Below are 26,714 nucleotides of genomic sequence, written 5' to 3' on the forward strand. Positions count from 1 at the left end.
ACGAATATGCTTCAGTACATACTTAACATCGTGTGACTTAGAGTGCTTGAGTCTTCAAAGGGTTAAGTTTTTTGGTTTTCAACTGCTTATAAATACCCTTTCAGGGTGCTCAATTGCAGTAAAGAATTGTTTTAAATAAACGATTACACACAAGCAACTTTTGTTGCTTCTGGTTGCTTTTAGTGGCTCAGTAGTCGCCGATATGGATATGTGTCTTGCCTTCGCCACCAGGCTGGCCACCGGACCCCGTTTTGTTTTTAGTTTTGTTTTAATAATTTGTTAAATGTTAAGTATGGAAGGTAATGTGGATTTCAATACGGAAGATTTTATAACTACTGCTGAGAAACTACTTCTGTGGGATTATAAATTAGAGCAATGTAGCGGTAAAATTATAATAACCGCAATAGCGGTTTAAAGAAATGCATGGTAATCGGTAATATCAAAGTTTGAAAAATATTTTTCAAATTTTGATATTACCATTTTGTTATTTGTCTCCTTATCCTGCGTTGCTGTCGAATTATTAACAATACATTTGTCGCTAATGTTATTTTACTGAGATTTATGTTTAAACTGATGTAGTTCTAATCGGTTTCAGTCACCGGTATTTCGTTTGCGCGGCTGACGAACCACTGGTGGCGGACATGAATCCTGACTCGCCTCTGGTTAAATCCATGATTTCATTAAAGCGCTGCTCCAGTCGACTCGGCGCTTTCTATGGACTATTAATATAGTAATCCGCAATACTAACTGTGCAATATTCTAGAATATGATTCAGGATATCAAAATAATAAAAAAGTTTCAAAACATGGTTCGTTGTCTGTCAATCTCCCTATATGTGTTTTTACAAATTTCCATTATTTCTTTCAAATTATTTATTACTAAGACCACGAAGAGCCAAGTTTTGTTCAGCTAAAAATTTGCAGTTCTATTCTCTTTTAACCTTTCCAATAAATCTGACTAGAAACGTGAATTTTGAAAACAAGACTTTTTTTTACTGAATTTTCAAATTTCACTTATGTGATGTCATTAATTAAAATCGTCTTTATTACTTAATTTGTTTAGTATTTTTATAGATCAATAAATTGCTGGTGTCATTGAGTAATTTACAACAGAAACAAAAACTACATTTCTCTTGATATAATACAGCAACCAATCACTCTAAAAAGTGGTAAAAGAAAACAACGTCTTTTCAAATGAAATACAGATTGAGAGGGGCGTCAGGCAGGGCTGTGTCCGGTCTCCTACTTTGTTTAATTTGTATTCAGAGGAAATAATCCAGGAAGCACTAGAAGAACTAACTATGGGAATAAAAGTAAATGGCCGACCAATCAATAATATACGGTTTGGCGACGACACTATTTTATTAGCGGAATGTCTTGAGGATTTACAACAAATGGTTGACAGATTGGTAGAAGTCAGTGAAGAAAACGGACTGTCCCTAAACACAAAAAAGACACAATTTATGGTAATTACAAAAACCCAACAGCCCAACAAGAAAACAACAATACATGGAGAACAAATTAAAAAAGTTGAAAAATATAAATATCTGGGTACAATAATTAACGAAAATAATGAGTACACAGAAGAGATTAAGGCAAGAATAGAACAGGCAAGAAATTCTTTCAACAAACTGAAAAAAGTACTCTGCAGCAGGGACATTTCAATTTCTTTAAAGATAAGACTTCTGAGATGCTACGTGTTCTCCGTATTATATTATGGATTAGAGGCTTGGACTTTAAAGAAAGATGTTTCGGACAGATTGGAAGCCTTCGAGGTATGGACCTACAGAAGGATATTAAGAATAAGTTGGGTGGATAGAGTCACGAATGTCGAGGTGTTGGGAAGAATGGGAAAAGATAAAGAAGTTTTAAATACAATTAAAGTCAGAAAATTGCAATATCTGGGACATGTTATGAGGGGCGAGCGTTATAACTTGTTGCAATTAATAATGCAAGGAAGAATACAGGGTAGAAGGAGTCGCGGAAGAATACGCATCTCGTGGTTAAATAATTTGAGAGCTTGGTTTAACTGCACTTCTGCTGACCTCTTTAGAGTAGCGGCGTAGAAAGTGCGAATTTCCATGATGGTTGCCAACCTTCTTAGAGGAGATGGCACGTGAAGAAGAAGAATCACTCTAAACCATTTCATCAGCAGAATATGAGTGAAATATACATCCGAAAACTCCTCGCCCACTTTTGTCTTTAGGATAGATAGTTTTATTTTGGAAATCATAGGACCTTTTTCTACTAGTTCTTGCACCTGGACTGGAGATAATATACTCGGTCAAAGACCTACCTCGAAGCTAAAAGACTAAAACCACAAATTTAGAATATTTTTTTATTTAACGTATCCTGATCCAAATTAACATATTTCATAATATTCTCCAAATAACAAATTTTAAATTATAAACTTACGATTTAAATCATTTTTTATTCTCTGATAACTTCCACATTTACTGGCAAATAATATTTTCGTTTTATTTTAATTTTTATGTTATCTTTTTTTCAGAATCTTGGCAAAGGTTCTCTTTGGACAGTAGATCCTAAATACAAACCAAACCTAATTCAAGCGCTCACTCGATCCCCCTTCCATCCCATTTCAACTTTGGACACTTCCTCTCATATACAAAAACCCGCGGTCAACGACAAACCTTCCATCCATCGTCTACCCAATCCAGAAATGTTGCCGTACTTAGCTAGGAAACTTGCTGCCACCGAAATGAACAATCACATCATTCACAATCACGTGATACATAGTAGCGCTCCTAGGATCAAGTTGGAAGATTCCTTGGATGCTGTAGATGCTGCGGCAGCCATGTTGAGTTTGAAAAATAGCCAACCCAAGAATTTTGATGCTAAAGATTTCCTACAAGTCATCACCAATTCACCTAGTCAAGATCATACATATAGTGCTGCTGATAGTGAGGATGGTGATACTGTTGATGATGGAAATAATAGGTAAGAGCATGGTTTTTGCCTTTCTATAAAATTGGCAATATGAATTCAAAGTATATAAATGTATCAAACAAGGTGGCTTCAAAAATATGATTGCTCAGGATTATAAACAGATATTGTTTATAGAAACTGAAAAAGTCGTGACGTAACATGAAATATAATTTATACTAACTACAAGGGCATATTTTTTTAATCTGAAACGATTTAAAATATTTTCTGTGTTGCTGTACTAATTACCTTCTAAATGTTGATAACAGTTCCTCACCATACGGACAATGGATAAATGCAATTAAATTAGACATGTAATATGTTCACTTTTAATGATAACAACAGGTAGTTAAAAAACTAACGGTAGAGAGGTTTCAAAATCAAATATGAGACTTACACATGGACTTTATCATCCATAATCAATACTCTTACATTTAAGTGTTCACACTAATACTTGGTTTAATAAAACGGTTGCCTAATGAATAGAAAAACCACATTTTAGTATACTACAAAATGTGGACCACAACAACCCTAAAAATGACTGGCTGGCAAGGTCTGCGCAATGATTAAACACATAAAGGGTTTCTTAAAAAGTAAGATTATCTTAGAATGATGCGTATCATAGTTAATCATTCCCAGAACCAGTCAGAGTATGTCTGCAGTACTACGACCAAAACTCTCAACTATATCACATGAAGTGACTATATCCTCACAAAGAATGAGTAACTAATACCTAAATAAATTGTTCAATGCTATCTCATTCATTTATTTATTTATTTGTTCACACATGTGTATCAAGATTATATTAAATTGTGTCAAGGAGTGACGGCTTTCACAACCGCTCTTTTAAATAGTATAAGATCCCATCACAGAATCACTACTTCATAACGTAGTTAATTAAACTCACATTTTTACATACTTTTAAAATTCGGAGAATAAATTGATAATAGGTTGCCAGTCAAAAAGTGGCAATATTTTGAATTCAGTTAATAGTATTAATTTGTGAGCAAAAATTTTATTCCGTTAATTTTGTTAATAAAATAGGCTTCTCATGGCGTATATTTATGCTTTTTATATCAAATTAAAGCTAATTTTTTTCTTAATATGATGATATAAGATTGTCTAATAAAAAATAGTCGCAAATTAGGGTTGCCAGCTGTTAAAAACGCAATAAAGTATTAAATTTAGAGATTTAGATATCGGGATTTAGATATCTCTTTCCTGAATTGTTTGTTCCAATTTCTAAACCAATTGCTATATAATACAGTCGCATCTAATATGTTCGGAAGTTATTTCTTATCACAAAGACGAGAGTTTTTATGTTACGATTCTCTTCAAGGTGCTTTTCCAGATATCTCAGACACTCGTCATTTACGGAGATCAACCGGGACTAAATTAGTATATAGTTCAGTTATTAGTGAATTTATCCATCAATTACTATCAATTCTTGTTACTCGCCTCTTAATAGCCATGTTAATGTTTCTCTCAGGAATGCAAGATCTATTTTTACTTTTTACTGATCAATTTTAAATTTGATGTGTCTTAGAATATTTTGTTGAACTTGATTGCATCTAAAAACCACACGGAAGATAAAATATGTTCTGTGTTAAAATTAGATGCTAGATTATATTGTGGATTTCCAACGAAATTATTTCTATAGTTAAATAGTTTCTATTTCACCCCACACACATTTATGAAACCAATATCTTTGTATGATTTCAATATCGGAAGTTTCATATTTTAGTTCATTTTCAGATGGTTCATTTTTAGATAATTAATAGGAAAATATATATATGTACTTACTATTTTACTCGTGCGAAAATTAAATATTTTTTTTTCTCTGGAAGCCGTCTGTTTTACACCGATCGTACTACAACCAATTGACTTCTTGTAAATCTTCTATCAAAATATATAAGCCCTCGGAACTTTGGAAAATCTGCTATATACTTCCTTCAACACCCCTTTTATGTAGCCGTCGTATACCCAAGGCTCTTGTACCAAGGCGACATCGAACTCCCATAAAAACGTAAGTTCTGCGGAAACTGTCTTTCTGTGTCGATGCTTGGTCCGTATCATCGTGGTTGGAGTGATTGAGACCTACTTGGGACAGAGACAGTCCGCGACCGGGGTCGTCTCTCTGCTTTTTTGCTCTACATTTTCACTTGTGGACTCAAAAGAGTCACTTATTTCTGAAACTCTTTCACGAGTCGGGACAAAATAGTACTAAAGTACTGCGGAAAATAAGCAGAAATCAGCTCAGAATCATAAGAGGTTTCTTTATTGGACATGCGCCAATCAAGGGAGACTTGCATACAATGTTTCTTGCTCTCTCTGCTGCAGATTCTGCAGCAGAAAACCTGAATCAGTCAACCATATCCTATGCCAGACTGCAAGATACTAGACCGCAGACTGCCTGCGGTAAATTGGTGTTACGTTATAAAAGGATTAACGGCCTAAATTATGTTAATATTTTTTACAGCTATGTATAAATTGGTCCTGTCGTTAGCTCTGTATAAATAGTTGCATAGCTACTAGGCCTATATTACTATATAATTATTTGTTTAAGGTGTCACTAATGGAACGTACTTGACAGTACTGACAATAGAAACTAATGTATATTGACAGGTCAGGGTCGTTGTGATAGTATTTTGACATTTTCGTATCTTCTGTCGTCGTTCGAGCTGTGCAGACCGCTAATGTTGTCTATATATGTAGAAAGCTCATTGTTGAGATTATTTCTTCTTTAATCTTGGTCATCCAACTTGCTGTGTGTTTAGTTCTAGGCCCGCAAATTTCTATACCAGTTCCTTTTGCTGTTTTAGAGTCGTCTTTTATCAGTCAATGGCAATATTTTGGGCTTAGAAATACTGCCTTGGTTCTTTCATTTTTGTAACTTAAATTTGTAGTAAATTCATTCATTCTAGTTATACTTCTTTGACATAACATCTTGCCGCATGCTTTAATATTTACTTTAATCAAAATTGAATAAAGAATTGTGTCTAATGTCATCCCATATATGGTCTTTGTTTTCATGCTCTCATGCATGTATATATATATATATTGTGACAATTGGGGTTTATAAAAAATTAATTTGTAAGTTATATACTAGATAATTTTAGATATAACAAGTATTTGGTTATTTTAAGAAGTTAAATACTAGAGAATTTAATAAAATATATTTATGTGAGGGCATTTTTAATAAATTAGCATATAATAATTGTAAAAAGTTGTATTTTAATATTGTAAATATATATAAGTGAGCCATGTGCTTAGGCAACCAAAAATACTCTCGGAGATTGACAGATATTTATACTCTGAAGTGACGTTTAAGAATATTTACGAATATAAAGTGGGTTATAATAATATATTGTTTGAAATGTGTATTTTATTAAATTAGAATGTTAAGTTACTAATTTAATTATATATTCTGATCTGAAAAGCCTAAATGTAAACAAAATTATTAATAGAAAAGAATGGAATTCTCTGGATCTCCGGAGATGGCCATGTTTGCGAAATGGTTTGTTCCAGAAAATTCAGACAAGTATTTGATAGAACAAATTGGAACATGATCTATTACCAGATGGTTCTAGAAATCCAAAAACATATAAATACCCGTGATTTGGATTCAAGAGGGCAGTTTTTAGCAGTTTTATCATGAAAGTTAGTTAGAAGATAGATACATTTACTTAGTGAAGTCAATTGTTCAGAAGTTTTTGGAAGTTTTTAGTCAGAAGTCAGGCCAGTTTATTATGAAAGTTATTAGACACATTTAGTGAAGTAAATTGTTCAGAATTTTCAAGAAGTCAGTCAGAAAAGTTTAGTAAGAAATATGAAAGATTATTTGGAGTCAGAGAATCAGGTACAAATAGTCAATTTGTTTAATATAGTGAGTTAAATGAAGATTAAAAATTATGCATATAATTAATACACATTTATAATTATACACAAATAATTATTGAAGATTATAAAAGTATATTGGAAGAAATTAAATTATATTGTGGTTGGAGATTAGTATAAATCAACTTATAATAATTGGATATTGGTATATTGAAAAGAAGAATAAATATAAATGCTGTTTGCTGGTTTGGTTGGTGGTGTATAAATGCTGATGAAGAAAACTATATCTTAAATTGGTAGAAGCTGATAATTGGAAAAAGTAATTTCACAAAAAAACAAGGATAACTGAAGTACGAAGACATTCAGTGGTGATTAGAATCTATATACTTAGTGGAAAACAGTTCATTTAGGCATTCAGTGAAAGAAAGGTACAAAATTTTGTTAATATAATTTAGTTAGTGTCATAACAATTTCAATTTTGAAGATATTTTTTTAAATTGTAGATTGTCTATAGAATTTAATTAGTTTTATAAGAATATCAATTTAAAGATAGTTTATTTTAAATTTACATTGGCTAAGTTAGATATATATGTGTGTTTCATAATAGTTATAATAAAGATAATTTAAAAAAGTACTTACAAGCTAATTCTTTGAGAACCGCGATAAAAACCCTATATTATTAAAAATACTCATTGCTCATCATTCAAACAAAAAAAAAACACATCATAACAATTTGGCACCCAACGCGGTGGCTCTCTATTTAAAAGAATTAGTTTGGGAAGATAAGTGCTCTCATATAATTAAATTAATTATCAGTAAAAAAAAAAAAAAAATTATAGATTTTATTTTTAATTATATTTGAACAAGTAAAGTCTCAAAATGTCTCAAGGAAAGAAAGGTACAAGAAGCAAAAAGAATGAAGAAGATGTGGAAGTAGAAACACAACCTATACAAGAGGAGAGTTTAGTTCAAGTTCCACAAGATACTGCAGAAATGAATCCAGAAAGAGAGGAAAATGTCAATATGGCAGCTTTGATGTCATTAATGATGCAGATGAACAAGACAATGGAAGAGAATACGAAAAAAATGGAAGAGAATTCAAAAGAAGTCAAAGAGGACATAAAAAAAATGGAACAGAAATTGGAAGAGAATTATAGAAAATTAGAAAAGAAAATAGAAGATAATAATAATAAAATTGTAAAGCAAATAGAAAAACAAATGGATAAAAAACTTCAAACTGCAGAGAAAAAAGTAGCAAATGAAATAAAAAGTATACGGAATGACTACAAGAAAAGGATAGAAAATGAGAGGACAGAAGTAAAGAGGATTATTCAAGATAATAAAATAGATATAGAACAGAAAATAGAGTTGGAGAAATGTAACTTAGAAGTAAAAATTAATGAAGACAGGAGAAACACAGAAGAAAAATTAGACGATATACAACAAAATATCCAAATAAATAGTAATCAAATAAGAAATGTGGAACAGAGAATAGATGATATTTCACAAATGAGAGACATAGGGAGACCTTACTTAAATTTAACAAATGAGACTGGGATTAAATTCTCTGGTAATATAAAAAATTTGCATCCTAGAGTATACATAAATAGTTTAAAACATAAATTAAGATTTGTGAATAATATTAATGATATTAAAGATTATATTAGAATGACATTAAATGACAATGCAGCAACTTGGTTTGCTAGTATTGAAAATGATTTAGATAACTTTCAAACATTTGAAAATAAATTTTTAAATTATTATTGGGGTGAATTAGAGCAAGCAAAGTTTAGAGAAATTCTATATTTTGGAAAGTATAATCAAAATTTAAAATCAAATATGGTAGATTATGCATTGAAATTGATAACAGTTGCAAAATATTTAGAACCACCACTTAGAGAGGATGAAACAGTCTTAAATGTATCTAGACATTTTGATGCTGATGTTGTGCAAACCGTAACTGTACAAAATATTCAAACAATAGATAGTTTTATTAATTTTATTCAAAGAATACAAAGAGGCAATATGACAAGTAATAATAACAACAGAAAAAACAACAATACTTTTCAATATAATAAAAATGATAATCAACAATATAGACAATCATATAACAATAATACTAGGTATGGTGATAATTTACAAAATTTTAATAATACTAACACTAATCCAAATAGACAGAACTTTAATAATAATACTAGTTATAATAGACAAAATTTTAATAATAATACTAATTATAATAGACAACATTTTAATAACAGTACTAATAATAATAGACAAGATTTTAACAATAGAAGAAATACAGAACGACCTAACTATAACAGACAGGTAAATTGTGTTCGAAGGAATAGAAGCTGCGAAGGCAGGAAACGAAGTAGTACAAGGCAGGAGAATGTGAGTAGAAGTCATAGTAGGGAAAGACATAGGACATCAGATCCAAGTGGTCAGATACAATCTGACAATTCTAATAATCAAAATTTTGTGCAGTAAACTTTCTGAATTACAAGTTAGGCCATTGCTATTATGAAAAACCTTCTGAATTTATTTCTTTAGATGAGGATAAAATTATTGACTCTATTAATTTAATTTATATAAATGCTTTGGCCAAAAATAAAATGATTAAGATTATGATAGATACTGGTTCAGAAAGTACTTTAGTCTCGGAGAATTTTATTTTTAATACATTAAAATTATCAGATATAATAAAGATTCCAAAAATGAAAATTATTGGTGCAAATAATAAGAAGTTGGGTGAAATTGATAAACTAGCCAATTTTAAAATTAATATTCTTAATAAAGAAATTAATATGCAAGGATTTATTGTCAAGGATTTATGTGTTGATATATTAATGGGAAATGATGAATTGGAAAAGAAGAAAGTAAAGATAGATTTTGAAGAAAAAATGGTAACTTTGGAAGGGCAGATAATTAAATTTATGCAGAAAGATGAGGTGGAAGAAGGAATAAGAGTTGATAGGATATTATTAAAAGAAAATAATGATGTTTATGAAGAAGAAATGTATTTTGATGATAGGGAAATGTCCCAAAAGAATGTAAAGAATAATTATTGTAGTGAATATTTAAGGAATGGAAATTTTAAGCAGATGGATGCCTACGAGGCGGAGTGCGTAAAATTGGAAGCAAGGAATAATGAGTACATAATGAAGAATAATTTTATTTGTAAAGAAGATGATATGATAAAAGTTTTAAATTGCCCTGAAGAATATAAATCAATAGTCATTTCCATATTGCAGCAACACAAGGGACTTGTCAATAAAGAAAATAGAATTGCACAAAATTATATCCATAGTATAAAAGTTAAAGAAGAAAAAGATTTTAAAACAAAATCATACCCAATACCATATAAATACAGAGAAGAAGTAAACAAAACAATTAATAATATGTTAGAAGATGGGATCATTGAGAAGGCAGATACACGTTTTATCAACCCCATAGTAGTAGTACGAAAAAGATCAGGTGAAATCAGGTTATGTTTGGATGCAAGGAATATTAACAAGATTACTGAAAAGCAATTTGAAGCACCAATGAGTATAGATGGAATATTAGGAAGAATTACAGGAATGTCATTTTTCACTAAAATCGATTTACAGCATAGTTTTTGGTTAATACCTCTAGAAAGAAAAAGTAGACAGTATACAGGATTTCAGATAGATGGAGTAGTATATCAATTCAAAGTAGTACCATTTGGACTTCAATCATCTTGCAGTGCTCTATGTAGATGTCTTCATGATATTTTGGATCAATATGAACATTTTGTAATTCACTACATTGATGATATATTAATTTTTTCTAAAACGGCTGAAGATCATGAGAAACACCTAAAAATTATAATAAATAGATTAGAAAAAGTTGGACTAAAAATAAATCAAGAAAAATGTACATTTTTTCAAAAAGAAGTCATATATCTAGGTTATAAACTTAACACTAAGGGAATCGAAATGGATCCAGAACGGACACAAGTCATTCAGGAATATAAAACACCACACAATTTAAGAACTTTAAGAGGATTTATTGGAATAATTAATTATTATAAAAGGATGATACCAGATCTAAGTATAAAAGAAATTCCATTACTTGAACTACTGAGAAAAGGTGTAAAATGGAGATGGGATCAGAGAAGAGAACTAGCATTCCAAGAAATTAAAAACATTTTTCTGTCAAATTTGAAAATATACTATCCTGACTATACACAGCCATTCATACTAAGAACAGATGCATCAATAGAGAGATTATCAGGGGTATTATTACAAATACATGATGGGGTCGAATACCCAATACAATTCATTTCAAGAATCACAAAGCCACATGAAAAGGGTTACTCAGTTTCAGAATTAGAACTAGGTAGTATAATACACTGTGTCACAAAATTAAGATTTTATTTGTTGGGTAATGAATTTACAATAGAAACAGATCACCAAGCTTTAACGTCTATATTAAATAACAAATATGGAAACAGTAGAATACATCGGTGGAGTCTAATACTTAGTGAATACTGCTTTGAAATCAAATACATTTCTGGAAAATCCAATATAGTGGCAGATGCTTTATCAAGGTTAGAAAATACATCACAAAAAGGGCAGCGAACAATAAAAATTGGATTAAATCAATTAGTAGAAAGTACTGGATTATATTCTAAAGAAGAAATTATAAGAGATCAGATCAATTTGAGTGAAAAACAAAAAGTCCTTAGGAAAGATGGAGTATATTATAAAATAATAAATGGCATAGAAGTATATGTAATAACTAGAACTTTAGCAAAGAAAATATTGAAAAATTTACATAACAATTATATGCATATTGGTTCAAGAAAGCTATGGATGCTATTTAGGGACAATTATTTTGCAAAGAATGACATAAGTATAGCAAAAGAAATTACTACCCAATGCCCAATATGTCAACTAAACAAAGAATTAAAAAAAAAAACTTATTGATAGATCCATTTCATAGATAGATGGTAGATTTCTTTGTTGTGAATAAATTTGACATCATACTTGTTGAATTTTGTACATATGGAAATTGTTTGGTACCCTAAAAATCATAATTTGGGGTTAGATACAGAATTGATTGTGTAAATGTCTTTATAAAAAGTGTAAAACTTACCAATTCATATGGATAAAAGCCTGTTGAATGGAAATAATTCCTAGATTTTGTCTATAAATAAACAGAACACAATATCCATTATATTTTTAATTAAGGTTATATTTTATTCTCTCCATTTGACATGACAGTTTGACCATAGAATAGCCGAACTGTGATCCGTTGTTCTCTGTTGTGATTTGACATAGACAGCGAACAGGGATGTATTTAACACATTTTAAATAAAAAAAAATTTTGATTTATTAAATTTAATAAGGTATGAGAAAATTAATATTTAAAAAAAATAATAAGTAAATTATTTATTTTAAATATTATTTTTGGGGTATTGTGACAATTGGGGTTTATAAAAAATTAATTTGTAAGTTATATACTAGATAATTTTAGATATAACAAGTATTTGGTTATTTTAAGAAGTTAAATACTAGAGAATTTAATAAAATATATTTATGTGAGGGCATTTTTAATAAATTAGCATATAATAATTGTAAAAAGTTGTATTTTAATATTGTAAATATATATAAGTGAGCCATGTGCTTAGGCAACCAAAAATACTCTCGGAGATTGACAGATATTTATACTCTGAAGTGACGTTTAAGAATATTTACGAATATAAAGTGGGTTATAATAATATATTGTTTGAAATGTGTATTTTATTAAATTAGAATGTTAAGTTACTAATTTAATTATATATTCTGATCTGAAAAGCCTAAATGTAAACAAAATTATTAATAGAAAAGAATGGAATTCTCTGGATCTCCGGAGATGGCCATGTTTGCGAAATGGTTTGTTCCAGAAAATTCAGACAAGTATTTGATAGAACAAATTGGAACATGATCTATTACCAGATGGTTCTAGAAATCCAAAAACATATAAATACCCGTGATTTGGATTCAAGAGGGCAGTTTTTAGCAGTTTTATCATGAAAGTTAGTTAGAAGATAGATACATTTACTTAGTGAAGTCAATTGTTCAGAAGTTTTTGGAAGTTTTTAGTCAGAAGTCAGGCCAGTTTATTATGAAAGTTATTAGACACATTTAGTGAAGTAAATTGTTCAGAATTTTCAAGAAGTCAGTCAGAAAAGTTTAGTAAGAAATATGAAAGATTATTTGGAGTCAGAGAATCAGGTACAAATAGTCAATTTGTTTAATATAGTGAGTTAAATGAAGATTAAAAATTATGCATATAATTAATGCACATTTATAATTATACACAAATAATTATTGAAGATTATAAAAGTATATTGGAAGAAATTAAATTATATTGTGGTTGGAGATTAGTATAAATCAACTTATAATAATTGGATATTGGTATATTGAAAAGAAGAATAAATATAAATGCTGTTTGCTGGTTTGGTTGGTGGTGTATAAATGCTGATGAAGAAAACTATATCTTAAATTGGTAGAAGCTGATAATTGGAAAAAGTAATTTCACAAAAAAACAAGGATAACTGAAGTACAAAGACATTCAGTGGTGATTAGAATCTATATACTTAGTGGAAAACAGTTCATTTAGGCATTCAGTGAAAGAAAGGTACAAAATTTTGTTAATATAATTTAGTTAGTGTCATAACAATTTCAATTTTGAAGATATTTTTTTAAATTGTAGATTGTCTATAGAATTTAATTAGTTTTATAAGAATATCAATTTAAAGATAGTTTATTTTAAATTTACATTGGCTAAGTTAGATATATATGTGTGTTTCATAATAGTTATAATAAAGATAATTTAAAAAAGTACTTACAAGCTAATTCTTTGAGAACCGCGATAAAAACCCTATATTATTAAAAATACTCATTGCTCATCATTCAAACAAAAAAAAACACATCATAACAATATATATATATATATATATATATATATATATATATATATATATATATATATATATATATAATATAAAGTATTTTAAGCAAGTACTTTATATTTGACGTAAGTGAATCACTGTTAAATTAAAATTAGTTATTTACATCATTGCTCTCTTGTAGCGTAGCTCCGAAGATGATTTTGTAAGCTAAAAGCGCTCAGCTAGGAATTAAAATTTTTTACACATTTCAAAAATACTTCTCCTTTTCCAACTTTTGATTTATCATAAGTGTGTACAAAAACATATCAGTCTTTTCAAAAATTAATAAGGCCAAAAAACTAAAATAATAACCCTTGTGTTAGCAACATCATAAAATTTAAACATTTTCTTGCCATATTTAGTATGTAAAATAGTAAACGGTAAGGATTAAATGCATTTAAACAAATTAGTTAACTTACATTAAAGACTCTAACTTCATACACCTAAATATGGTTAAAAATAAAACTGGTTTGTAGGTTATATTCAAATAGAAATATTAGAAACATAAAAAAATATCAAAAAAAAAGACTCTGGATATTGGTTAAATATTAAATATAAAGAAATCAACTTACCCCAATGGAGATTTAAATATATAAATAAATTTTGGAGCAAAAATTCACTTTAAGTAGATGAAAAATATTTAAAAAAAGGATTCCCCTTCTATATTGAAGTAAAACTTACATGACAGAAGGCAAGAGCAGCGAACTGACAAATATATTGGCGCTTGAACTAGAACATAGACATTTTATCAATGTCTATGGCATAGAATAGAATGGAGTAGGTATGGCGTCTGAATACGGTAAATAGAATGGAAACAAGTGGAAGATTAAAAAGAGTATTAAGTTGATAGAAGAGTTGAAGAAATTAACAAATGAATAAAATCTAAAGAAATTGGAATAAAATAATTATTTAAAAAAACATAACAAACATGTGACAAAGAAAATAACATTACACTCGTTCCTGTCACTGCTGCAATATTGTAGTCATTTTTTTTTGATACAATATTTGATTTTATTACCTAAGCCTATTTATAATATAAAACTGTTTGTTAGTCAGTTTTGATACATATTTTTTGTTGTACTGTGTTACAATCATTTATAATTAGATTTTTCATGTACGACATACGTTAAATTAATAAAATTAATATGTCACAGATGGTGTTTTCGAAATTTGCCCTCGCAATGAAGTCTCATTCATTGATATCCACGCACTACATCCATTAAGGTTTAACCAATTTTTCTCTGCATTTGGAGTGAATAGTGTGTTCAATGATGTTGTTTATAATTAATTACAATGTTGCTTATTCTGGAAATAGTTATATTTAAATTTTAATTTAATAGGATACCAAAAAATTTTACCAGTCGAAAACTGGACTTCGAGGACGACGAAGATCGAAGAATCAAAGAAGGTGCTGAAACTTTGCTGAATCTAGCAGGAATAACTTTAAAAAAGCGCCACAGTTCCAGTAGCGATACGGAAGAGCAGTCGAAAAAGATTCGCCTGTACCGCTACGATATCAATAAAAACGAACCCGAAGAAAAAGTTGCTCACTTCAAACCACGACTACTGAGAACAAAAAAGAAGCAGTCAAACAGAAATAGAGTTACAGATGATTGGGTAGGCCACAGAAGAGACATAGAAAACAATCAGAACAGGTAATTGATAGTAATAAGTAGAAAAATTTGAAATATTACCTAGTTAGACTGGGCGAGATTTTTCAAAAAAACGCCTATTTTTAGAAAAAATTTAAGTTAGTTGGAGATCAAAGTGTTAAAGCAATAATTAAATAATTTTACTTGATAATTTGGTCTTTTTAGAACTTATTTTAAGTTATTGTTAGTAATTTTTTGCCCGGAAGTGAAAGGCCCCATTCCTTAAACATTTTGTGTTTAAAATGAATAGCTGGTATAGAATCTTTACAAATACTCGCATATGACAAATTTCCTTTTTAGACATATTTTGTGTGTTAGTTTTTTTCAAATTATTTATTAAACGCAATGTCAATCAACAAGAAATAACACATTCGTAAGAAATTGTGCACAGAAAGTGATTGTAACATGTTAAGACCATATCCAAAACTAGTTTTATGAAAGTTAAAGAAAATATATGTTAAGTTGATTCAGTCTTAGTACATAACTTGCGAAACTAGTTTTTAAACTGGAATGAATTCATTTCTTCAACTTCGAACTTTATAGATACCAGGAACTAGATATCGTAATATATATTAAGATATGACGTCTGAGGAGGTGGATAGGGCATGTAATGCGGATGGAACCAAATGACCCAGCTAGAAAAGCGCTCCTTGATAGACCTATTGGTCATAGAAGAAGAGGAAGACCCAGAACAAGGTTTCTTGATAACATCGATGAAGACTTGAGAAATATGGGAATACATGCTTGCTGGAGGAAGGCGATGGATAGCGATGCATATATATCCAAACATTTTTCAATTTTGAAAACGATAAACAACGACATGACCTATGAACATATACTCCGGCCTATGGTAGAAACAAATGACAGGCTATAGTGTCAGAATTAAGAAATACAAGTCGAACACCCTTTTATTGTCAATGCTTGATGATTTAGATTATTTCTACGATAGTTTACCGGCGCCTCTCAAATTGATTAAAAAAATTATTTGAATTTTAACTTTCTTGTGGGTGCGCCTACTTCCCAATAAAAATACGCAATATTCATAAGACGTTGAATGAACAGTCTTATACTTTTACCGTCAAATGCACTTTATCTTCATCTAACGAAAAATCTTACAAAGGCTATTTATTGAGAAGGCTATTCGATTATTTGAAATCTTGTCTAGGCTATAAAATTACCAATTAAAAAAGAAAAAATCTATATTGTATTTGTTGGAAGTAAAATGTAATATATTTTATGTTTTGTTTACCTAGCATGATATGTAAATATATTTAAGGATTGTTTTTAAGCTTTAAAAGAATTTTTTTGACTATTTAAGTACAGTTGTAGTTGGTGATCAAAAGAAAAAAACTAAAACATATCAGTTTATATGATTTTTTGTGTATATTATGCTACAGTATGCGACAGTACTCTATTTTTTCGTTTAAACGTGTTAAAGATAATATAAATCTTAGAAACTCGTTATTTTTAATAAAAAATATTTAGGAAAAAAGTTATTCTCAAGCACAAATATATCCATAAATAAAACAATGAAAAGGAGATGGGACTTAATGACAAATATATGAATAACATCACATTCAAACTACAAGAATTGCAAGTTTCTCACAAATCAGATACGGCCTCTAGAAGACAGCTTGCAGAAAGAAAAAAACGTCAGTTATGATAAAATTTAACGACGCTTGTTTTAAAACGAGCCATTAAACAGAATAAAAGATAACACTAAAACTTATAAGTAATTAACACCTCGAAAAACACCACTGTAGTAATGCCGAGCTTTGGATAATTTCGTCGGGCGAAGTCGTATAATTCGATGTGAAAATACGCCATTCTGCACATCTCACCACAAATATCGTTTGCTGTACCAGACAAAAAAGCCTGAGAAGGAAAAGTTATATGTAATTTATTGATGGTGTGTTTTCTCAGTTATAGAAAATACAAGAAGTCGGTTTCTAAATCTTTAAAATTGAATTTCTTTGATTGATTGATTTTTAAAATTGAGACGTTCTATGATGCATCTTGTTCAACATCATGCTCGAAAAAATAGTAGAGATGCAACAGTCAATACTCACGGAAAAATAATAAATAACAATGTGCATATACTAGCGTTTTTAGATGATGTTGAAAAAAAATATATGCATTCAAGTAAAAACGCAGAAATAAGGCAGCTACAAAATCTAACAATAGGAGAATACAACATTGAGGGGGTAAAAAACTTTGCATAATTAGGATCCCTAGTTACGTCTGATAACCACGTTGCAGAGGATGTGGAGAGACGAATATTCATTGCCAATAAATGTTACAATGGCTTAATTAGACAACGAAGATCAGATAACGTCGCAAGAAAAACAAAATGCAAAATATACAAAACCTTAATAAGACCAGTACTCACATATGGTTCAGAAATCTGGACATTCTCTAAAAGTGAGTAAAGATTATTAGCATTTGAAAGAAAAATCGAGTGACACATACAGAAGCACAAAAGAAAATGGAATTTAGCTAAGAAGATACATCTTTGAACTACACAAAATAGACCAAGATCCGGATATTGTAACATTGTAACATTCGTTAAAATAGGACGGATGATACATTGAACATAACAAAATGATATATACATTTTTTTTTGTAACAACCTTAAAAATAAAAATTGGAGAAAAAAAGCACGAAGCAGATCAGAATGGAGAAGAATACTGGAACCGGCCAAGACCCAAAAAGGGTTTTTACTTAAAATATTTCTTACGGAATAGTTTAGTTCACGATTTAGTAGTTTAAATGTTTTTTATTAAGAATAACGTTTTCTAGGATACAATTTCTAATGCAAATTTATTTAGACTATCACATAGCTCACAAAATTCTAGTCAAATGAATACCAATAGTTTTATATACAGTTTACTCTGTACTTTCTAATCGTGAATTTACTTCGTGTTAATTGTATTTATTTAATTTATTTATCTATATTTACTTTTGATTCTTTCTTTGCCCACATTTCAAGTTAATATTTGATATTATTGTAATATTTTGTAATTTGTACATTCTTTATATCGACTTATAGTATATATATATTTATATAATATATATGGTGTAAAATGTAAGACGTACCATGACTTAGCTACAGGTAATTAATATACTAATTTAAAGTGTATTTTTATCATAAAGTAATAATAGTACATAACTATTTTAATGTGTTTTGGTATCACGTTCTCCTAATATAAGACAAGCAACTTTCTTATTGGTTCATATTTTTTAACAGGCTATTAACAGAAAGGGAGCACTGACACACTTCACACATTCTTTGTACCGGATTAGACATCAGGTGTTCCTGAGAGTGTCAGGTATATCCTATACAGGTTCGGTGTTTCCTAGTAGGCTTACGTCAGTGACGACCGAACGCAGCCCACTTCAGTTCAAATTAAGTGCGAATCGCTACAGTCTGTGACTGAAAATTCCGCTGACTTTTCGGTTTCGTGTAGTCACGTGTAGTCGCAGATAAATATCGACGGAAACCGAAATATTATTCATTATTAAAAATCACCACATTAGACATAAGGTGTTCCTGAGAGTGTCAGGTATATCCTATACAGGTTCGGTGTTTCCTAGTAGGCTTACGTCAGTGACGAACGAACGCTGCCCACTTCAGTTCAAATTAAGTGCGAATCGCTACAGTCTGTGACTGAAAATTCTGCTGATTTTTCGGTTTCGTATTTCGAACCCGAAATATTCATTATTAAAAATCACTACAAATAGTGCTTAAAGCTTAAGCATTTGCTTAAAATTGAGGAAAAATGAACCAACAATTTTTATGTACATGTTCATTTGTCATGTACATTTTCATTTTATTCTTAGGTATTCAGTTCTATATGATAGAAAAATATTAGATGATATAAAAGTCATATATAAAAATAATTTTAAATAGTTAGATTTTAAATACGATGTAGCTAGGTAATGCAGTCAAATCGCGGTTTTTGGTCAAATCTTAGTTTTGACTAATGATTCTTGCTGTTACATTATTTACATATACACTGATGAAACATATATATATATATATATATATATATATATATATATATATATATATATATATATATATAGGTATATATATATAGGATATTTTTATAAGATGTTTGCATTTTCTTTTTCTAGCAAATTAAAGAAATATTAACATATAAGTTTTGAGATTAAAAATCTGGCGATCAGAATATTTTTGTATATTGCAACGAATAATGATCCCCTAATCAATAGTATATCTATTTTATTAAGTTATAATAAAAGCTAAATATATTTATTAATTTCCCGATTAATATGAGTGTGATATTTGGCATTTTACATGTCCACACTAAATTCGTGATTTATGATATGGTATTTTGACAATTGGAATAACAACAAAGAAAGAGCCATTAGAATTTGGCTAAAATAGAGAAAAAATTCAATATTATTACATTAGAAAATCAAGGTTTAACTGCTCGATTATGTTCAATAAAAATTCTCCTATAGGATAAGACAAAAAAAATATCGAGAAAAATCATTGGAGACATAGATCAGATCTACGATACAAGGAAACCCTCAATGTTCAACAGTGTAAAATGAAATTAATAAAGAATATGTAACAACCAGGATATTTAAAATAAAATTTTAAGCCTAAAAGCTCAAGGTTTGGTTAAGCACTTACAGAATATGAATGATACATATGTCAGAACAAATGCTACATGTAAAAGTTTCAATTAAATGAAGCTACTTTGTTTAAGTAAGAAAAAATTTAATAAACAACTTAAAATATGAATATACTAGACTGTTAAGTGTTTATCTACTGGTATATCATAGTGAATTGTGGACCCATATGAATAATATATCGGATAAGAATTTATAAAATAGTAATAATATGATGGAATAATATACTGGAACATAAAAAGTTGGCCAAAGTTCAGAGCAGTTGGTTTGATCAAAATTAAAAAAGCAACATTACGATTTAGTTGAGTATATATTAGGATCGGTGCTATTTGTGGATTATGTACAATTTATAAAAGTTAAAAATTCAAAAAGACAGTGCAGACATTTTAATTTAAATTAATTAGCTAATTTTTTAGGACCAATGAAAATTATTTCTTTTTATAACTAACTAGAACTGTTGCATTTGAATCGTTTGCATAGAATGAGATATTCCGTTAGATACATAATTTTAAAATCATACATAGTTACAATTCTTAATTTATAATTTTATGGAAATAAAATGTTTTTTGGTCAGTAAACACCATAGAAGTGTTGTATAATTGTAGTTTTATCGATAAGCGCCATCTATGGATATAATTTAATACTAATTCTTTTTGTAATGTATTTTTGGCTTGTTGTGTTTTTACTTTATTTTTGGTGTTTCCTTGTTTATGGTATTTCGTTCTTTCGTTCGTGTGGTATCAATACCCCAGATATCCAGTAATTTATCGTAATGTACATATTGGATTGTTAAGTCCAATTTTTGCCTCCGCCAGAATTATATCATTATTTGTATTATATGTAGTAATTTTTTAAAATCTATAGTTAGAGGCATAACTTATATATACTGCATCACAATTTACACAGTGTATATTAAATTACAGCGACTTTTTTATATATTTCATTTTTGCCAGTCTGGTTACCTCCAACTATTTAATATTAATTTGTAATTATTGAGCCGTTTTTGTGGCTCTTCTGCCCTTAATAATTCATAATGTTGCTCTTGGTCAATACTTCTGTATGATCTTATGTGTCACGAAATAAGGGTTATTTCGTGAGTTTTAATTACGTTCCTCATGATACAACCTAACACCGGGTACTCTTGATTTAGGAATTATTTATTTGATAATTACGTTTAGTGTTTTGGAGAAATTATTGGACATAACGTAAATATTGGAATTGATGCAAATTTTTCTTGAAGCCCTACCGAATGAAGAAGTGTTGCGAAGAGTGAACAAAGATCAGCAAATAATGTAAACAATGAAAAAGAGAAAACTGGTGTAATTTGGTCGTCTAATGAGGGGAATCAGATATGCAATTCTACGGCTGATAATGGAAGGAAAGATAAACAAACAAGAGGCAAGTGTATCTTACCAGTACCTACGTACCGATTTGAGACCATGGCCTCTTTAAAGAAAACTTTAAAACAGCTCAAAGAGCGATGGAGTTATGTTCGAGATCCGTTTGAGAGACAGGATTAAGAATACCGAAATTCGTGACAGAACAAAAATTACTGATGTCGTGGAACATATATCAAGTGGCATTAATTCGGCGTGTTGCTCGAAATAACGCTGAAAAATGGACGCAGAGAATAATAAATTGCATATCAAAAGAGAACAGGAGAGAAGTGGGCAGACCACAGAAGAGATGGACGGATGATATCAAACATTGTGAATAAGCAAGGGATGAGAATTGTTAAGAGCATATATCAATGGAAATAAATGGAAGAGGCAGATGTCCAGCATTGGACGAACATGAGCGAAAGAACAAGAAGATTTAAGGGAGTGGTTTAATATGAGTCACTCAATTGTACAGCTGCGAATAAAGTTAGAATTGCCATAAGGATTTTTAACTTCCGATATGACTTTTTAACACTAGTAGAACAAGGTTTCAGGTCGGGAAGATCATAACACCGACGCTTTATAAGGAGGCAAATGCAAGAGAAATCATTAGAATACAACAAACCGGTATATCTATGTTTCGTGAACCTTAAGAAGGCATTTGACCGGGTCAAATTAAAGGACGTTATCCACTTATTGTACGCAAGAGAGATACCTCTTCTTCTTCAGGTTCCTTCTCCTATCGGAGGTTGGAAATCATCATCGCTATCTTAATTTTATTGGCCGCGCTTCTGAATAATTCGAGATACCTCTAGGAATAATCAAAAGGATCGAAAATATTTACCAAAACAATACAATAAAAGTAAAAGTGGAAGAAGAACTAACCGACCCTATTGAAGCTGGCAATGGGATAAGACAGGGAGATTCTCTGAGTCCTCTATTGTTCAACCTGATTAAGGATGAAATAATAAAAATGTAAGAATTAAAAAAGGATACCTTAGGAAAGGGAATAAGAAAAGGATAAATAAAGGAAAGGAAATGGGAGAAAAACAGCTTAAAATAATCTGCTATGCAGATGACGCAATACTACTCTCTCAAAGTGAAGACGATTTACAACGTATGCTGCACCAATTTAATATAACCGCCAGAAAATTTAACATGTTAATTTCCCCAAAAAAGACTGCATGATTACAACAGCAAATTTACGAAGATGTATATTGGAGCTGGAAGGTCAGATAATATGTTGTTACTCCCAGATACTTAATGTACCTTGTGGGCGTCATTCTCGCTCCCGCGTACTCAAATCCAACACTAGTAGATAGACTACACGGTTCTGTGCGCAACCCCTAAAATCGCACCCCCAGTCGTAACTGCCAAACGGCTTAACATAGGATGACGTGCGAGGGCTCGTTGGAAAGGGGATGAAAAATGGGGTTGAACGTAGTCTGTGCCGTGCGCATCGGAGCATGACAAAAGGGCATTACGTTATATCTTCGGTTCCATTGGTTTGATCGTGACGTACGAGGGCTCGTTGGAACGGGGAGGAGGCAACAAATACGTTGAGGCAAAAACAAAGATGGCGGCATTGTCAAATGGGCGCTATAACGTATCTTCGTTGCTATTGGCCTGATTTTGACGTATGGGGTGTCAAATGAAAGCGGTGGTGGCACACACACACACACACGCACACACACACACACACGCACACACACACACACACACACACACACACACACACACACAGAAACCAACTGTTTGGCTTCTGTCAACGTTCAATATTAACTGCCAATTCTTCTTCTTTTCCGTATAGTGCCTAACAGAACGTGACATTCGACATATATCTGACGAAGTGATGGAGTTTAAATATCTCGGCATTATATTATCTAGCTACGGAAAGAAGTGGAAGATCAAGTGAATAGAGCAAACAGAGCCGCAGGCTGCCTGAACGAAACAATATGGAGAAATAAAAATATTGGGAAAGAAATGAAAGGCAGAATTTACAAAACAGTCATTAGACCAATAATGACATACGCGGCAGAAACACGACCTGACACAGAGAGGACAGAGCTTGAAGTACAGGCAGATATACGACGTAGGTGCAAGGTGAAGAACTGGGTAAGAAATAGAAGAGTAAAATGGAACGATCATATAAGCCGAATGACAACAAATAGAGTAGTAAAAAGACGCAAGAGACGGTTCCCCAATAGGAAGACGATCAGTAGGATGACCACGAAAACGATGGAACGACAAGTTACTGGAGGCACATTGAAAAACAGACAGAGTCATGTCTACATAAAATGAAGAAGAAGAAGAACTTCCGATAGGAGAAGGATCTTTAAGAAGTAAGTCTTAAATATTTAGATCTAAAGATTGTGGCTTAATCCCATATAAATATATTTAAGAACTGTGGTATTGAAAACCGATAACTGCTATGTTTGACAAGAAAAGTTTTTAAACAATGTGCTCTCAGAATTGACTTATGACTAATCTATGGAAAAAAAATCAGAGTGCCTCATGTTAGCAAATGTGAAGTGGAACGGTTGAACAGATGGCGAGAATAAATTAAACTCGATGGACTAAACGCATAATAGAGTGGTATCATAGTTTTCAGGATATAGAAGTAGGAGAAGACCTCCGACACGTTGGACGGATGGTATAAAGGGGGTTACTATAAAAAAGAGGCTTACACAAGATCGAGGGCACTGGAGTCATCTCAAGGAGGCCTGTGTGGTGATGATTATGATATTTAAACTAAGTTTTAAAGGCATATTTTAAAAACATTGTGAACAATTTTCGGAATTGTGCCTCTTATGGTCATATGCTTTTCTGGATTTTAATTCATATAGTATATTTTGATAAAGCTTTTTTGTAAATCGATACAGATCAACGCTAGTGCTCTATTAAAACTGAACAGTTTCCTTGATCAAGATTTGAAGACTTTGCAAATGGTCATTTTTTTAAGTATACGTTTGTTTTGTTTTAATAAAATATTGATCAATATATTTTAATGAATAATATTCAAACAATCGATTAATATTTATTTTTTCCTTAAAGTCTTTTTCCTCAATAGTTACAATTATTTACTGACCAATTAACAAATTTATATTCAAACTTAAACATCCCTGTGGTATTATTTTATACCGCATTAAAACCATTTTCAGTAGTATGAACTACCTCAGCCCATCTAGATGCAATCATAGCAACCTGTTATATAGTTATAGTTGACTTTTTACTCGATTCTGTGCAAACTAAGTTGTTAACTTTTTTTCTACTCGGAGGAGGTTTAAAAAAATTGTTATTTATCAATTATGTAAAAACCTTGGGAAATACACCAAAATGTATGAATAGTTTACTTTTAGGTAAAAGTGCTAATGTTTTTATAATGTGTACATTTTTATTGCGACATGTTAACAAAATATAATGCAGATTTATATTTATATATTATTCATCAAACAGATTATATATCAAACAGATATCTGATATGTAGCACCTCATAGGCAATACATTAGTTAAGTGTATATTCAATTGTTTCATTTTAAAAGAACATGAACAAATGTCATTCGACTGTGTACTATTAAATATATAACGACAATACTGCTCATGCTGTATTTTTGACATCACCGTTAGTAGATAATAAATGAAATCAATTTTTAAATTAATCTTGAAATCTAAAAATGATACTGCTACTGTTCATTCTTACTAATTAACTAATTCCAAAGTTTCCAGTTCTGTGGGATTTGACCCCTCATCTCTTGGCACAACAAGTATGCATTTTGTCCTCTACAACACTTGCTAAGCGTAGACATCATGGAAATAAATGGAAGAGGTAAATGTTTTTCTGTAATCCTTTGACATGCTTAGTTACCTATTCTTTTCTTTTGACTTCGTCCAATGTCATTTGCCTTACAGCATATATCCAAAACTCTTAATGTGCCTGTTTTTTTTTCTAAATGTTTATCATTGATGTTCTATAATCTATATGTTTATCTAATAAACAAAATTTTTGCATATTCACCTCAATATCGACATATGCTTTTGTTTACTGAGGCGAGCGTCACGACAGTAACGCCACGGAAATGGCAGTTCGTGGTTCGCAGTCACAGTAAACAGTTGGAAGAGTCCATTTTCGTGACGAGCGAGTCCGTTATCCAACATGTATCTAAACTTGAGTATTCACAATGTTTTAGATTTTTTTATATTATATAAAAAATTTGTGTAATATTACACAAAGCCTAGTGGTATTTATAAAATACTTGTAGCAACTGTGTACACAATGGTGTAACTTCGAACAGCCAATAGCGCTCCATAAATTAAAGGTCCATTGGCTTATATTTGTTTAATTCTAATTGATTTAAATTATTGTGTTTTGAAAACCAAACTTCTATAAAATTCTATAATCTAAAAACCAAATTCTATAAATTTTATTATATTGAGAAGATGAATATGAAGAAGATAATCAGGATGACTTTTATCGCTATGTACCCTGTGATAACGTCGTGAATAAGTCGACTTCCTTTAATATTGCTTCGAATTGCTCGTAAGTAATCATCGATTTCAGAGCAGGCAGATGTGGTGTCCAAACTCTTCCACAATTTCATTAATGTCAGAAATTGTCTTTTCATCAGCAAGTTCTCAGATTGAATTGCTTCTTGGACTGCATCCTGAAATATTGATTCTAATTGAATCATTAGAAGACACATTTCTGGCCATAGTAATTCCAGCAAAGAAGTGAGTCCTGTTAACGAATTAGATTGGCAGAAGCTGGTGGACTGTTTATTGAACCATGATAATTTGAATAATTTTCTTCTTCAAAAATCTATAACAAAAACTTAATATTAGATATATTTTCACCATTCATTGTAATTGAAGATGTATTAGTAGTATTATTTAAAAAAAACCATGAGATGTATGAGTTATATCTGATATATTCGAAGATGCCGAACTTTCTTAAGCAGATCGTCGTAATTGTATGCCAGGTACAGTTCTAGTTTGACGAAATTGTTCAAATACTAAATTCATTATTTGACGATTAAGATTTAAAATCCAATATGGAATGATTTCTTCCCATGGATTTTCAATATATTAGTAGTTCTGTACACTAACTTGATGGAATTGCTTAAAGAGAAAAGTTATAACATTTTTTTTTAGAATTTCCGAACATTCTTCTATAATCTGTATTACATTTTGCAACGTTATAATGCTTGTTATATTATGTATGTTTGATTGTTGTTTATTGATTACACTTTTTTTCGTACTACTTTTTTTCGGTTGGCCAATTCGTGTT

The 26,714-nt window shown here is 30.6% G+C and overlaps 1 protein-coding gene across 3 annotated transcripts in view; it reads left to right on the forward strand.

Annotated features, from left to right (window-relative positions):
- Positions 1-26,714, forward strand: part of LOC140437046 (uncharacterized) — a 126,873-nt gene that overhangs the window by 26,445 nt on the left and 73,714 nt on the right. For all 3 annotated transcript variants that reach the window (XM_072526283.1, XM_072526281.1, XM_072526282.1), the window contains exons 4-5: positions 2,509-2,957; positions 15,078-15,392. In XM_072526283.1, the coding sequence (XP_072382384.1) occupies positions 2,509-2,957; positions 15,078-15,392 (764 nt within the window). The remainder of the gene's footprint in view (positions 1-2,508; positions 2,958-15,077; positions 15,393-26,714) is intronic.

The sequence above is a fragment of the Diabrotica undecimpunctata genome, chromosome 3 (assembly GCF_040954645.1).
Source record: "Diabrotica undecimpunctata isolate CICGRU chromosome 3, icDiaUnde3, whole genome shotgun sequence".
Classification (NCBI taxonomy): domain Eukaryota; kingdom Metazoa; phylum Arthropoda; class Insecta; order Coleoptera; family Chrysomelidae; genus Diabrotica; species Diabrotica undecimpunctata.